Source organism: Panicum virgatum, chromosome 4N (assembly GCF_016808335.1).
Source record: "Panicum virgatum strain AP13 chromosome 4N, P.virgatum_v5, whole genome shotgun sequence".
Lineage (NCBI taxonomy): Eukaryota > Viridiplantae > Streptophyta > Magnoliopsida > Poales > Poaceae > Panicum > Panicum virgatum.
The window spans coordinates 44916462-44929773 of record NC_053148.1 but is presented as its reverse complement, the minus strand read 5'-3'; the positions used below and the strand labels follow the sequence as shown (position 1 = coordinate 44929773).

At 48.4% G+C, this 13312-nt stretch overlaps 2 protein-coding genes across 2 annotated transcripts; one reads left to right on the top strand and one right to left on the bottom strand.

Moving 5' to 3' along the window:
- Positions 1 to 191: 191 nt before the first annotated feature.
- Positions 192 to 1048, bottom strand: LOC120670747 (SKP1-like protein 1). The gene has a single exon (XM_039950894.1). It carries the CDS (start codon positions 980 to 982, stop codon positions 425 to 427), a length of 558 nt encoding a protein of 185 aa, XP_039806828.1. The 5' UTR covers positions 983 to 1048; the 3' UTR covers positions 192 to 424.
- Positions 1049 to 8411: 7363 nt separating this feature from the next.
- Positions 8412 to 13105, top strand: LOC120670593 (pollen receptor-like kinase 1). The gene is made up of 4 exons (XM_039950737.1): positions 8412 to 9030; positions 11312 to 11571; positions 11671 to 12073; positions 12179 to 13105. The coding sequence occupies exons 1-4, from the start codon at positions 8412 to 8414 to the stop codon at positions 12847 to 12849; spliced, it is 1953 nt and encodes a 650-aa protein (XP_039806671.1). The 3' UTR covers positions 12850 to 13105.
- Positions 13106 to 13312: the final 207 nt, after the last annotated feature.

The following is a 13312-nucleotide window of genomic DNA, read 5'->3' as shown; positions in this document are numbered from 1 at the left end:
TATGTTGCTTCCAAAAGAAAAGAAAAAAAAATCTCAATCTACAGTAGCGAGAAACACATGATCAAAACATGTAATCAGAAGACTGTTCGTCCATCCACGGCATTTACCAGTATACCAAATGAATCAAACCAAAAGCAGTAAGCACAGCTTCATCAGAAACTGAAAACTGCAAAAACCCAGAGAACGAGCACATGATGGATTGAGATGTGACAGAAAAAGATTCAGGTAAAAGTAATACTTGTGCCATCAATCCGGCACTACAACCTTAGCTAATAATAGTATCGAAGTATAACAGCCAATGATCTAACGAATATTGATGAGCGTTTCTTGAGAAGAAACTAAGCGATCCACTAAACCCCCACAGCATGGCAAAGGGGCACCCGATAGATCTGACTTCTTGATCGATCCATGGCGGCGGCCTCCACTACTCGAAGGCCCATTGGTTCTCCTTGCGGATCTCCTCCTCCTCCTCGGGCGAGAAGTCGTTCTTGATCCCGAACGCCTGCCTGATCTCCTCCGGCGTCTTGCCCCTGATCATGTCGGCGACCTTCTGGCAGCAGAGGTCCAGCAGCGCCTTGACGTTGAGGTAGTTGGCGGCCAGCAGGAGGTCGTACAGCGTGTCCTTGTCGACCTCAACGAACGCCTTGTCGAAGCTCGCCAGATCGGCGCCATCGTCCTTTCCCGCGTTCGAAGAGCACCCGGCGGACTCCGAGCCCGCGGCGGCGGCGGCGGCGGCGCCAGCAGAAGACTCGGGGTTCGCGGCGGCGGCGGCAGCGGCGGCGGCGGCGGTTACGTGGTGGTTGCAGTACTCGAGCACCTTGGCGAGGGTCCTGGCGGTGACGTTGGGGATCGGGATGCCGCCGTCGGTGCAGCCGTCCTCGATCATGTGGCGGATGGTCTGCGACATGGTGGCCGCCGCCTCCGGCACCTCGAAGCGCTCGTGGTCCGAGCTGATGAGCGTGACCATCGCCGGGGAAGCCATCGATTCGGCCGCGTGCGTGATCGCCGGGAGGAGATCAATGCGCTTTCTTCTCAGATTGATTCCATGGGCTGGCAAGGCCTTAAGGGGCGAGCTGCGTGCCCCTGGATTGGATTGGTTTTTTTTTTTTTTTTGAACAAGGATTGGATTGGTTTTATAGCACGAGAGGGACGGGAAATCTCGGAGTCCATCGACGATTCCGATTCGATATCAAGGGTTCCGTTCAAGTTGGGGTGGGCCAAGTGGGCTCGCTTACTCGGGCCCCTCGGAGCGGTTTTTTTATTTCTATATTTCTATATTTTCGTTTTTTACAAAAAATATATTTTCGATTTGGAAATTTATAGAAATATACCCCGGCCGCCCGGCTGCCGGGCGGCCAGGGTTTATCCGCAAAAAAAAGAAGAAAAAAATTGCAGACAGGTCCCTGGGGCCGGTCGCCCGGCTGCGGGGCGGCCGGCCCCCTCTGGCCGCCCGGCTGCTGGGCGACCGGCTCTCCCACCCTATATAAGAGTTAGCTGGTCCCCCGCCCCTCATTTGCATCACTACAATTCCAGAAAAAAAGAAAAGAGATGGAGGGAGGGAGAGAGGCGAAGCCCTGCCGGATTTTCGAGCCGGCGACTGCAGGTAAACAAAATTTTTCTACGCTTTACAAATAGCATGATTGTGTGTCCAGATATGGCGAGCAGTTATTTTTGTTGAAACAGTAGATTAACAATCAATTTAATATCATGATTCTGTGTCCAGATATGTCAAGCAAGCTTCGTTTTCAAGTTCATTATGGTGACGGATATATTTCTCATGATGCGTATGGAGTAGATTTATCAGTTTTTGAACGAAGAGAGTGCGGAATAGATAAACTCTTAGAGAGAAGTTTTGGTTCCATACGCAAATGGCTTCACGAGATATTCAATGTGAATCCAAAGACTCATTTCCTAACCGTTCAGACTGTGACAAATTGGGGAACTGAAGGGGATTTCTGGGAGTTGATGCTTATAGCAAACACCGAAGAATGGCGGACTTACATGCAAGCAGCTCTTGACCGCGGGTGGCCTCTTGCAATGGTAATTCAGATTCACCAGAAGGCAGCCCTTTTCGGTGAAGGTTCAACAAGTACATCATCTCATATGAACCAAGCAGTGGAACAAGAAAATGAAGATCAGAACATGCATGTCGCAGAACCTGAGCCGCAAGGTATAGCTGATCAGGTAGGAGAAAAAGAAGATCAGAACGTGCATGTCATTCAACCTGAGCCGCAAGGTTTAGCTGATGAGGGTGAGCGGATACCTGGAATTGTGGAAGCTGTACAGAATGAAGACCAAGAGGCTCGAATGATGGAAGAATTTGGGGACTCATCAGACGATGAGGACTACTCGTTGCTAGGTGAATGGAGAGGCAAGAGTTTTGGAAATCCAGTGATACAGGATATTAGGAGTAATGAGTACGAATACAGAGAGAATGAGATTGTGCAGGGGGCAAAGTATCCTAGCATTGAAGCTGTAAAAGATGCTGTGAAGCTTTGGGCTATATCGTTGAGGAAGAAATTCAGAGTTGTGAAGTCTAGTAGCAAAGAATATGAGGTGAAGTGTGTCAATGGCGATTGTACATGGCGAGTACATGCCTACAAGGGCAAGTACAAGACACACTGGGAGTGTTCAATTGTTATACCACATACATGTAGATTAACTACTGTTGATCAAACTCACCGTAACATCACATCCACTTTCGTTGCCAAGAAGATGTATGGGGTGATTCTGGACAAAATTGATTATGAGCCAAAATTGATAATTAGGGACATCGACAACCGTTTTCAATACAAAATCAGCTATGCAAAGTCTTGGCGGGCAAAACAAAAGGTGTTTGAGATGAGATTTGGCACATATAAGGCATCATATGATAACTTGCCTCACATGCTGTCAGCAATTGTGCAGAGAAATCTTGGAAGCGCGGCTGATACCTACATTGTACCGAGTCTAGATGGGGGACCTGAGTTTCTGCTTCGTGCTTTCTTCTGCCTTGGTGCATGTGTGAGGGCATTTATGTATTGTCTTCCTGTTCTATGTATTGATGGCACATTCTTGACAAGAATATATAAGGGGACAATACTGACAGCGATTGGAGTTGATTGCAACAAGCAGGTGGTTCCCATCGCCTTTGCTTTTGTTGAGAATGAGAACACAGAGAGCTGGTACTGGTTCCTTGAACGTGTGAAGATTCACGTTATTGCTGGAAAGCCTGATGTTTGCCTCATCAGTGACAGACATGCTGGACTTCTAGCAGTAATAAGGCAACTAAATGAAGGAAGTCGAGGACAGCCTCCTCTATGGCCATATGTTGTGAGTAGGTGGTGCATAAGCCATATGGGTGCAAATTTTTATGAGCGCTTCAAGAATAAGGACCTTATGAATTTGTTCAAGAGATTGTGCACTCAGAATTAGCAGCGGAAGTTTGATGCATTGTGGCATGTGCTAGATAACATGTGCGCCGAGCTGCTAAAGTAACATGCCTCAACCTCCAGCCGGAGACGTTCCGGCGGCGGAACTTTCACACAGTGGATTAAGGATGCACCTAAGGAGAAGTGGTCAATTCTATACGACACTGGTGGTCGTCGATATGGGATCGAGACAACCAACCACGCAGAGTGTTACAATATGATAATGCATCATGTTCGTGGATTTCCTCTTGTTGGCATAGTTGAATTCATCATATACGGATGCACAAGGTACTTCAGAGAGCGGTACCAGGCAGCTGTTGTCTTACTTAATGATCCAGGTGTGATTTTTTGTAATAGGGTCACTAACTACATGAAAGAAAAGATTGAAAAGGCTCAATATCATAGAGTGGTCTCCATGGGCACAAAGGATCAAAGGTTTGAGGTTTCATACAAGGACAGGACAGGGCAGGGTGTCCGCAGACAAAGGGTCATTCAGGATTGCTTGATAACACCGGAAGACAATGTTTTTTTACAGATGCAAGAAGCCACAGCTTCTTCACTTACCATACTCCCATGTCATTGCGGCATGTTCAGAATCTGGGTTGGATCTTGGGGTTTTTGCTTCACAATATTACAGAAAAAGAAACCGCTGTGCACACTTGGGGCCATGAGATATATGGCATAGGCAGTCTGGGATCATTCACTACACTAAATATTTCTCCAATGTACATTCCCAATCCAGATGCTAGGAGAGGGGTAGGTCGACTGCAGACACTTCGTATCCGTAACAGAATGGATGAGTCTGAAGCAGGAAAGAAGAAAAAAAGATGCAACCTGTGTGGAGCAGATGGTCACACTTACAAGAAGTGCCCTAAAATGTAAGAAGATAATGTTGGTACTGAGATTGGACCTTCTGAAAATCCCACCGATGGATTGCCTCCGGATTTTGGAGCCCGTCGCGTCTAGATTTCGTTATGTGTGCATATGTATTTGAGCCAGATGTATGGATATGTATTCCGACCTGTATGTGATAATTACATTTCGTTATGTATGGATATGTATTTGCACCAGATTGTAGCATGTAATATTATGAAGGTATTTGTGTAGTAACATTTCTTGGTTGTTGTTCTAAATATGTAGGTTGGTTCAATTATATTGCTCGCTGGGGCCAGCCACTGGGCCTATCTATATGTCTATCAATATTTTCAAAGCTTTATTTGAATTGTTCTGTGTTTTGCTTGATGGTCTGTTACTGGTTGACCAGATGAGATTGCAGAAAAGAAAATCAAGATAATAGCATCTGTAAAGGAGAAAGGCATCATCATCTGAAGGCAAGTTCCTTCGGTAGCAAAAGGAAAAGTTTATGTAATTAATATTCCTTAGATTTGTTCTGTACTTTTCAACCCTCCTTGAAGAATTATGAAAAAAAAAATTAAAGACTCCGCTCGTACAAGATAAAAAGTGTGCATGCATTTAATAGAGTTTCCACTGTACGCTCCCTGATTATATATATGATGGCTGGAAGAACAATCCAAGAACACAGAAGAGAGTGGTAACTCAAAATTCATATCTCACTGGAAAAACTGGATAGTGTACTGAAAATAGAAGGATAGTTACGAATCATTAATTTTCGGTTTGCAATACAGTTTTGTAAACAATGCTACGATTACAAAGCAGAGGCCTAAGGCGTTCGTACTACTAGATACTTAGAACAATGAAAACCATGGCATGTGCAATACGATAACCTCGTGTTGTGAGTAAACCTAACATGCCTTAGGAAATGTAAAATGCCGGGATTACATGGTGGTGCTTTACTGAGTGTACCGGAGATATTTTCCCTTCCTAATAGCTTCAGACCCTGCTTCCTTAGCACGGCGGGCCCTCTCTCGCTTCCTCTCTTTATCAGCTTCACGTTCCTTTGCCTTCTGACGTTCTACTTCTGCAATCCTCTTCTGAATCTCTTCCTGGTTTTTCTTGCGCTTCTCCTCCATCTGTTCTTCATGCAGCATTCGTTGCCACCTTTGTGTAGCCCACCTTGCATGACGCTCCACGTGGTCCTTATCCTGCTAAGATTGCTCGGTGTCTAACCACTGCACGAAATCACATAGAGGCGGTGGAGTCTTTCCCCAAATCATGTTAGAAGTCATTACTAGATTTGAAAGTGACAAACTCTGATAGTGTTTTGTAGTACCTTTGCTCGGTCCTTGTCGTAATGCTTGGGCAGGTCGTACTCGTAATTCTCGCACATGAAGAATCTCTTGCCAAAGTCGTCCCCCAAAACCCTTGATTTCATTAGTTTGCACAAGGATCCGCAAAAACACATAGCCACCTGGACTCCTTGGGAGACTGTTTCCGCCACCTTATTCCATGGAATGTAGGTGGATCCTGAGGATGCCATGGTGTTAAACCCTGGCAATCACAAGTGAGCAATCAGATTGCTAATATACTGTATCAACGCTAATCATTATCAGTAACTATACCTAAATGTACCACTAATCACTCCTAATAATAATTAAACTGATTGCTAAACTATTTTCTAAAAATTTTTCTAACATTTTCTATAATTTTCTACAGTTTTCTAACATTTTTCTACAATTTTCTAATATTATCTTACATTTTTTTGATTTTTTAATACTTCTCTAACAATTTTCTAGTATTTTCTAATACTAAATCTAACACTAAATGTACTATATCAACGCTAATCACTACAAGTAACTGCACCTAAATATAACACTAATCACTCCTAACAATAATTGAACTGATTGCTAATATACTGTTTCAAAAAAATAATTACAACATAATCTATTTATAAAATATAGAAAATTTTAGTTACCTAAAGTCGTTGGCTTGAAAATCCAACAGGGCTTCGCCGCTTTGCCTCTCCCTCACCCCTCCTCTCCCTCCCTCCCTCTCTTTTCTTTTTTTCTGGATTTTTAGTGAGCCAAATGGGGGGTGAGGGGCAGCTAACACATTATACAGGGGTGGGGGGGGGCCGGCCGCCCCGCAGCTGGGCGACCGGCCCCAGGGACCTATTTGCAATTTTTTTTCTTTTTTTTGCGGATAAGCCCCTGCCGCCCGGTTGTCAGGCGGCCAGGTCAGCCGGGCGACCGGGGTATATTTCTGTAAATTTCCAAATCGAAAATATATATTTTTTTTGTAAAAAACGGAAATAAAAAATATACAAATAAAAAAACCGCCCCCTCGGAAGCACCGGCACAGCCCATGGACGTAAAGAGGGCCCAGAGGCTCGGCCCACCAGGACGTAAAGGTCCAGCCCATGGGCGCCCATTCGGTGCTCTTCATCAGGCCCAACCGCATTCGCGGCTCGGAGCTTTTTGTGTGCGAGAGAGAGAGAGACGGCCTGAGATGGACAGATGGTCGTGGCTCTGCCGGGCCGAGGCCAGCGAGCTCTGCGTTCCAACAAGCTTCCAACTCCGGCGAAGGTGGCGGCTTCGCCGGACACCGCCACCGGTGACCGGTGGGTGCAACAGACGCTGGCGAGGCACAGTATAAGGCAGGCACGGCATCGCGCCGTCGGCGTGGAGGCCGAAGGTTGAGCTCGCGGAATCAACCGAGAGGAAGGCCGCAAACAAGCAACCTGATCAATGGCGCGACGAGTTGCACGGACGAGATCCATAAAACCAAAGCTGTGCCCTATTTCTCGGGATGAACTGCCAGCGTTGTACCCGAACGAATTGCTACTGTATTTCCAGTGCTACTATTGATTAGTATACGCGTAGCTGAAAACTAAAGCCCAAAGGGCATTCAGTTTGTTGGTGCGCATCATAGAGTATCGATCCGTCCATGGTCTTGACAACCTCGTAGGTCATAGCCCGAGCACTACACTGATGAAGAACTTGCTTCATTCTCCGATCAGATTTAGCATCTGTTTCGGAATGGCAGTTCTTCCCCAAAAACACATTTCAGGAAGCAGACGTTTGAATGATTTTTCGATGAATTTGAGGTCACCTTCTGTCATGGCAGCAGGACGTATGCATAATGCATCTGAACAACATCATTTGCCAGAATGTCAGTACCAAGGTATATCCCCCCATTTTCTTTGAGAAGAGAACAAATGAGTACATCGCAGGCACGGGCATTGGTAACGCACTTGACAGAAATGAGGGAACAAAGGCATTTCTCCCGCAGCATATCCCGGCAAAAACACACTGTATCCATCACCTCCCATTCATCGCATTCGCATAACATAAGCCCGGGGCCCTCGTTCCCATCGTGCCAATATTTTTTTAAAACACCAACCCGGAACGCAAATGACAACTCCATGGGCTCTATTCTTTTACCTTTTTTAAAAAAAAGAAGAAGAAGAAGAAAACAAAAACAAAAGCTCCAGGGGCGGCCACATGCCGGCGATCGCCGCGACCGTGGCCGCGACTCGGGCGCACGAACTAAACACACTCCAACTAATAGCCGGCACCTGCAGCTCAGCAGCTGCACGTCGGTTTGGTCGTTGGGCCTGGGGGGTGAAGGACAGGAAGTAAAACGTCTCGCTCCAAAGGCGGGAACGGCTGAGGCACAGCACAAGAAAAACTTGTAAAAAAATGAGCAAGAGAAACTGGGTTGGGTTTCGACGTCGAGTTGGGTTGCTTCTCTGGCTCCAGACTTGCGAAATCTCAAACCGATCGAAACGGAGCTGGAGAAGCTTCGAGTGTTAGTATTTTCTGCTGCCTATCTAATTACTCATCATCGTCGGCGTCGTCATCGCATCATCATCGCGGGTGCCATGAGCCCGTGACAGCCTGCCTGCCCCAAACGAGCCAACGGCGGCAACAAGAAAGACGTTGCGACTCCCAAACGAGGCCGCCGCGGGGGCCCCGCCCGCCTCCCCATCTCGCTCTTTCTCGCGGCCATGCGCGCGCCCCCCCCTGCCACCACCTCCTGCGCCCGTCGCCGCCGCCACCACTGCTGCTAGTGCGCCGCACGCGTTGACGCACGCGCGCGCACTCATCGCACGTCTCGCTCTCCCCCGCCCGCGTCGATCCCATGGCCGCCGGCGGGCGGCTGCTCCTGGCCGCGGTGGCGCTCGCCCTGGCCGCCGCGGCGGCGGCGCAGGGTCAGCAGGAGGCCGACGCTCTGCGCGCGTTCCGCGCCGCGCTGCGGGGGCCGGGCGGCGGCCCGCCGGGGGAGCTGGGCCAGTGGGAGACGCGCCGGGACGCGCCCTGCGTCGGCGGCGCGCCGCGGTGGGACCGGGTGAAGAAGTGCGCCGGCGACCGCGTCGTGAACCTGCAGCTGGAGAACCTCCGCCTGCAGGGCGCCGCGCCGGACCTCGGCCTGCTCGCGCCGCTCGCGGGCCTGCGCTCGCTCAGCCTCGCCAACAACAGCCTCGCGGGCGCGCTCCCGGACCTGTCCGCGCTGCCGGCGCTCAGGAACCTGTACCTGTCCTGGAACAGGCTCTCCGGCGACATCCCCGACGGCGCGTTCGCGGCGCTGAGGGAGCTCCAGAAGCTGGACCTGTCCAACAACGCCTTCACCGGGCCGATACCGAGCTCCATCGCGGCGTCCACCAAGCTGAAAGACGTCAACCTCTCCAACAACAATTTCTCTGGGCCCGTCCCGGAAGGGCTCCAACAGCAGTTGGGCGCCGACAAACTCCATCTCCAAGGTGAGTTCGCCATGGCTTGTTGTGTTGCTGCCGTGCTACGTTGCTACTAGATCACTACTACTCGTTTATGAATGCGTTTCTTCAACTGTTTCGCTGATTTTATTAGCAATTTCGAAGAACTGTTTTACTACTGACATGGCATGCAGTTAACACCAAGAATTAGAAGTACTACTATTGGTAATTACTTATTTGGGGGGTTAAGTGAGACTTTACTACGTCAAGAATGCTACACATATGTACAACTCTTTCACAACTAGCTAGCTAGTAATCTCAGCTCAAAGCCTTAAAACCACTTAGGGTATGTCATAGTCATGGATTTAAAATAATCTGGTTATAACAAATTTGTATAACGAGGCTTCCGTCAAAAGTAACTTAACTACCTGCCATAGTTATGCATCTCGTGTGGTCCATAGGGCGACTCCTCTCTCTTTTTTTTAAAAAAAAATCAAACTTAGCTTAATGCCTCCTAATCGAAGAACAAAGTAGGGAAAAAGAGCACTCCAAGAAATTGAGAAAAACAAAGTCCGTAAAACTCAAGGTTCATCATTCCGAGTTGAATATAGTACTGTCTGCTTTGAGGTTAACAAAGTCAAGATGAACAAAGATCACAACATGTTGATAATGGAACCTGATGCACAAAATTGACCATAACATCAGTTTGTTTTTTTTTTGTTTGAAAAAACACGTATTAGAAGAGCAGAACGTGCGTAGATGTATTGTTGCTGTTTTTATATGGAGCTTGCTCATAAGAACGAAATGGATTGTAGCACTGCCTATTCTTGTTCCAGTCTCAGCTAATCGTGTAATAGAACAGAGCATTGATGCGTTCTTTTTGTTGACACAACATGATTTGGGAACATATAGCTACTCTAAAACCCGTGAAATAGAGTTAAACCTTTACAATTTTTTATTACATTATGTATAAAAGTACAGGATATATATGGAACTAGCACAGTTAAGCGAGAAAATGCAGTAGTTCATTTAGTGCATTATGCATACTAGTATACACTGCTAGTGCCTAGTGTTTTCTACTGCACTGCATACTTCAACACAACTGAAATTGTCAGTTATGCTGATCATAACTTATCAAAGATAAAAGGGTAAAGTCCGTTTTTCAACCCTAAACTATCACGATCGTCCGATTTTGGTCCTTGAACTACGAAACCGGACATCCTACACCTTGAACTAACGAAACCGTTCGAAAAACAACCCTGGACTCAGCCTAAGGCGGTTTTGCTACAGTACAATTTTCGAATTTCTAGAATTTCACATCTCTCTCAATTAAATAATGGAGAAAGCATAGTTAATGTTGTCTAAAAATCATGATATTTTTCTAGGAGGTAGAACAAGAGACAAGGAATCTATTTTGCCTAGATGTGATGCATTAGACATAATGAAATTTGAATTATAAAATTTTAAAATGGGTAGAATTCAAAATTCCTTGAATTTTTTAGGGAACCTAAACCTTTGATAAAAATTAATTAAAAATATGATAATATATAATTCTTTATTTAGTTTAATAAGGTACTTTTTATTGTCCCAAGTTCTATAGAAAATTCACAAATTAAAATTTGAGGAATCAAATTTGATTCAAATTTGAGCGTTATGAAGGAATTCAAAAACTTTCAAAAAAACTTGGACCAAAAAAATACATTATTAAAATAAATAAAAAACTATGAATTATCATATTTTTAATGCATTTTTAGCAAAGGTTTAGCTGACCTAAAAATTCAAAGGATTTTGAATTCTACCTATTTTTAAAATTTTACAATTCAAATTACATTGTGGCTAATGTATCACATCTAGCCAAAATAGATTCCTTGTCTCTTGTTTTATCTCCCAGCAAAATATCATGATTTTTAGATAATATTAACAATACTTTCTTCATTATTTAATTGAGAGAGGTGTAAATCCTAGAAATTCGAAAATTTTACTGTAGCAAACCCGCCTTAGGCTGAGTCCAGGGTTGTTTTTCGAACGGTTTCGTTAGTTCGAGGTGTAGGATATCCGGTTTCATAGTTTAAGGACCAAAATCGGACGATCGTGATAGTTCAGGGTTGAAAAACAGACTTTACCCAAGATAAAATGACTAAGAATATGGTAGGTGTGCCCAAGTGTAGGTCTTGTGTATAACATCCTGATTGATGTGATCTTGCTTGACACAATGATACCACCAAATATGGGCACAGTGGCAGGAGCCAATTCTTGAACTGTGCATCTCGGATCCTTGGTGTACATACCCTTGTTAACTTTGATCCAAACGTATCCTGGAATTCATCAGGGAACAATCTTCTCTGCGGCCCAACGGTGGGCACCCCGTGCCCTTCCTCGTCGTCGACATCCGGCAGCATGAAGGTACTGATGACCATCGCCATCGTGGTGGTCGCCGTCGGCGCCGTCCTGGCCGTCGCCGGCATCTTCGCCGCGGTCCAGGCCCGCCGCAACGAGCCACGATACGCAGGACGCACCGAGACACTCGGCGGCAGCCCCGACGCCGCCAAGGTCAAGGTCCTCTCCGCTCCGGCCGTCAAGATCGAGCAGGTAACTAACTAAGCACACGGCACGCACGTGCCAGCCGGTTCATCAGAGCGCTCTGGATCGCGCAACTAACGTAACAACGTTCGTTCGTGGCGGCGGCAGAGCGGCGTGGACCTGCACGGCGGCGCGGTGACGCCGGCGGCGGCGGGGAAGCGCGGCGGCGGCGGGCGGCGCGACGACCACGGGAAGCTGGTGTTCGTCCAGGAGGGCCGGGCGCGGTTCGATCTGGAGGACCTGCTCCGCGCCTCCGCCGAGGTGCTGGGCAGCGGCAACTTCGGCGCGTCGTACAAGGCGACCCTCCTCGACGGCCCGTCCCTGGTGGTGAAGCGGTTCAAGGAGATGAACGGCGTCGGGCGGGAGGACTTCGCGGAGCACATGCGGCGGCTGGGGCGGCTCGCCCACCCCAACCTCCTCCCCGTCATCGCCTACCTCTACAAGAAGGAGGAGAAGCTGCTCGTCACGGACTTCATGGTGAACGGCAGCCTGGCTCACGTGCTCCATGGCGGTGCGTATGGAGAGAGAGAGAGAGAAGCCATTTCCAGCTCAAACATCCTAAAATGTCTAGTGATCTTGGATTATTGACATGATCTTGCAATGCGATGCGATGCAGGGGCGAGGTCGAGCCTGCCGCCGCTGGACTGGCCGAAGCGGCTCAAGATCATCAAGGGCGTGGCGCGCGGGCTGGCGCACCTGTACGAGGAGCTGCCGATGCTGATGGTGCCGCACAGGCACCTCAAGTCCTCCAACGTCCTGCTGGACGCCGCCTTCGAGCCGGCGCTGGGCGACTACGGGCTGGCGCCGGTGGTGGCGCCGCAGCACGCGGCGCAGGTGATGGTGGCGTACAAGTCCCCCGAGTGCGCGGCGCCGGGCGGGCGGCCGGGGCGGAAGAGCGACGTGTGGAGCCTGGGCATCCTCATCCTGGAGGTGCTGACGGGCAAGTTCCCCGCCAACTACCTCCGGCAGGGCCGCGCCGGCTCCAACCTCGCCGGCTGGGTGCACTCGGTGGTGCGGGAGGAGTGGACCGGCGAGGTGTTCGACCAGGACATGCGCGGCACGCGGGGCGGCGAGGGCGAGATGTTCAAGCTGCTCAAGGTCGGGCTCGGCTGCTGCGAGCCCGACGTGTCCCGCCGCTGGGGCATCGACGAGGCCCTCGCGCGCATCGAGGAGCTCCGGGAGCGCGAGGCCGCCGGCGGCGACAGCAGCACCGCCTCGTCCTTCGTCAGCGACGGCGAGACCACGCCAGCGGCGCGCCACGGCGAGCCGCAGTCGCACTCCGGATAAAGCCGGTGTCGTGGCGTGCGTGTTGATGGCCGGAGATCGCCTGGTCGGGGTGTGCGTGCGTAAGCGTGTGGGGACATTTTTCAGCGCGTGTAAAATTGACTGTTAGGTTTGTTCAGCAAAGAGGGTCGACGTGGTAGGAGAATAAGGCCGTTCGATTTTTCTTGTACTTGTTTTGCGTACGCACAGGCATTGTTGTTGCAGGTGGTATACAAAAATTGGTGTTAGAATAAAGGAGTGCGGTAAGATATACGTAGAAAAGGAGTTCAAATACGGAAAGTGTTTATTCATGAATAAATGTCACTCATGTGCCAGTGTGCCAACTTTGCATTTCTGTTGTTTTCGTGGTGTTCTTCATTTGGTTTTTCTTCACGGGTTCCCGGTGATAGCTGAATTTTTTTAAACAAAAGACACAGAAGCTCCGCCGCTTAATTAAGATGAAAATTATGTATAGGAAAGGTTAGCC

Bases quoted from the DNA above. Each gene is read 5' to 3' on its own strand.
- LOC120670747 (XM_039950894.1), bottom strand. From the start codon at position 982: ATGGCTTCCCCGGCGATGGTCACGCTCATCAGCTCGGACCACGAGCGC.
- LOC120670593 (XM_039950737.1), top strand. From the start codon at position 8,412: ATGGCCGCCGGCGGGCGGCTGCTCCTGGCCGCGGTGGCGCTCGCCCTG. The intron at 11,572-11,670 runs GTAACTAACTAA...TGGCGGCGGCAG, and splicing joins CGGCCGTCAAGATCGAGCAG to AGCGGCGTGGACCTGCACGG. The intron at 12,074-12,178 runs GTGCGTATGGAG...GATGCGATGCAG, and splicing joins GGCTCACGTGCTCCATGGCG to GGGCGAGGTCGAGCCTGCCG.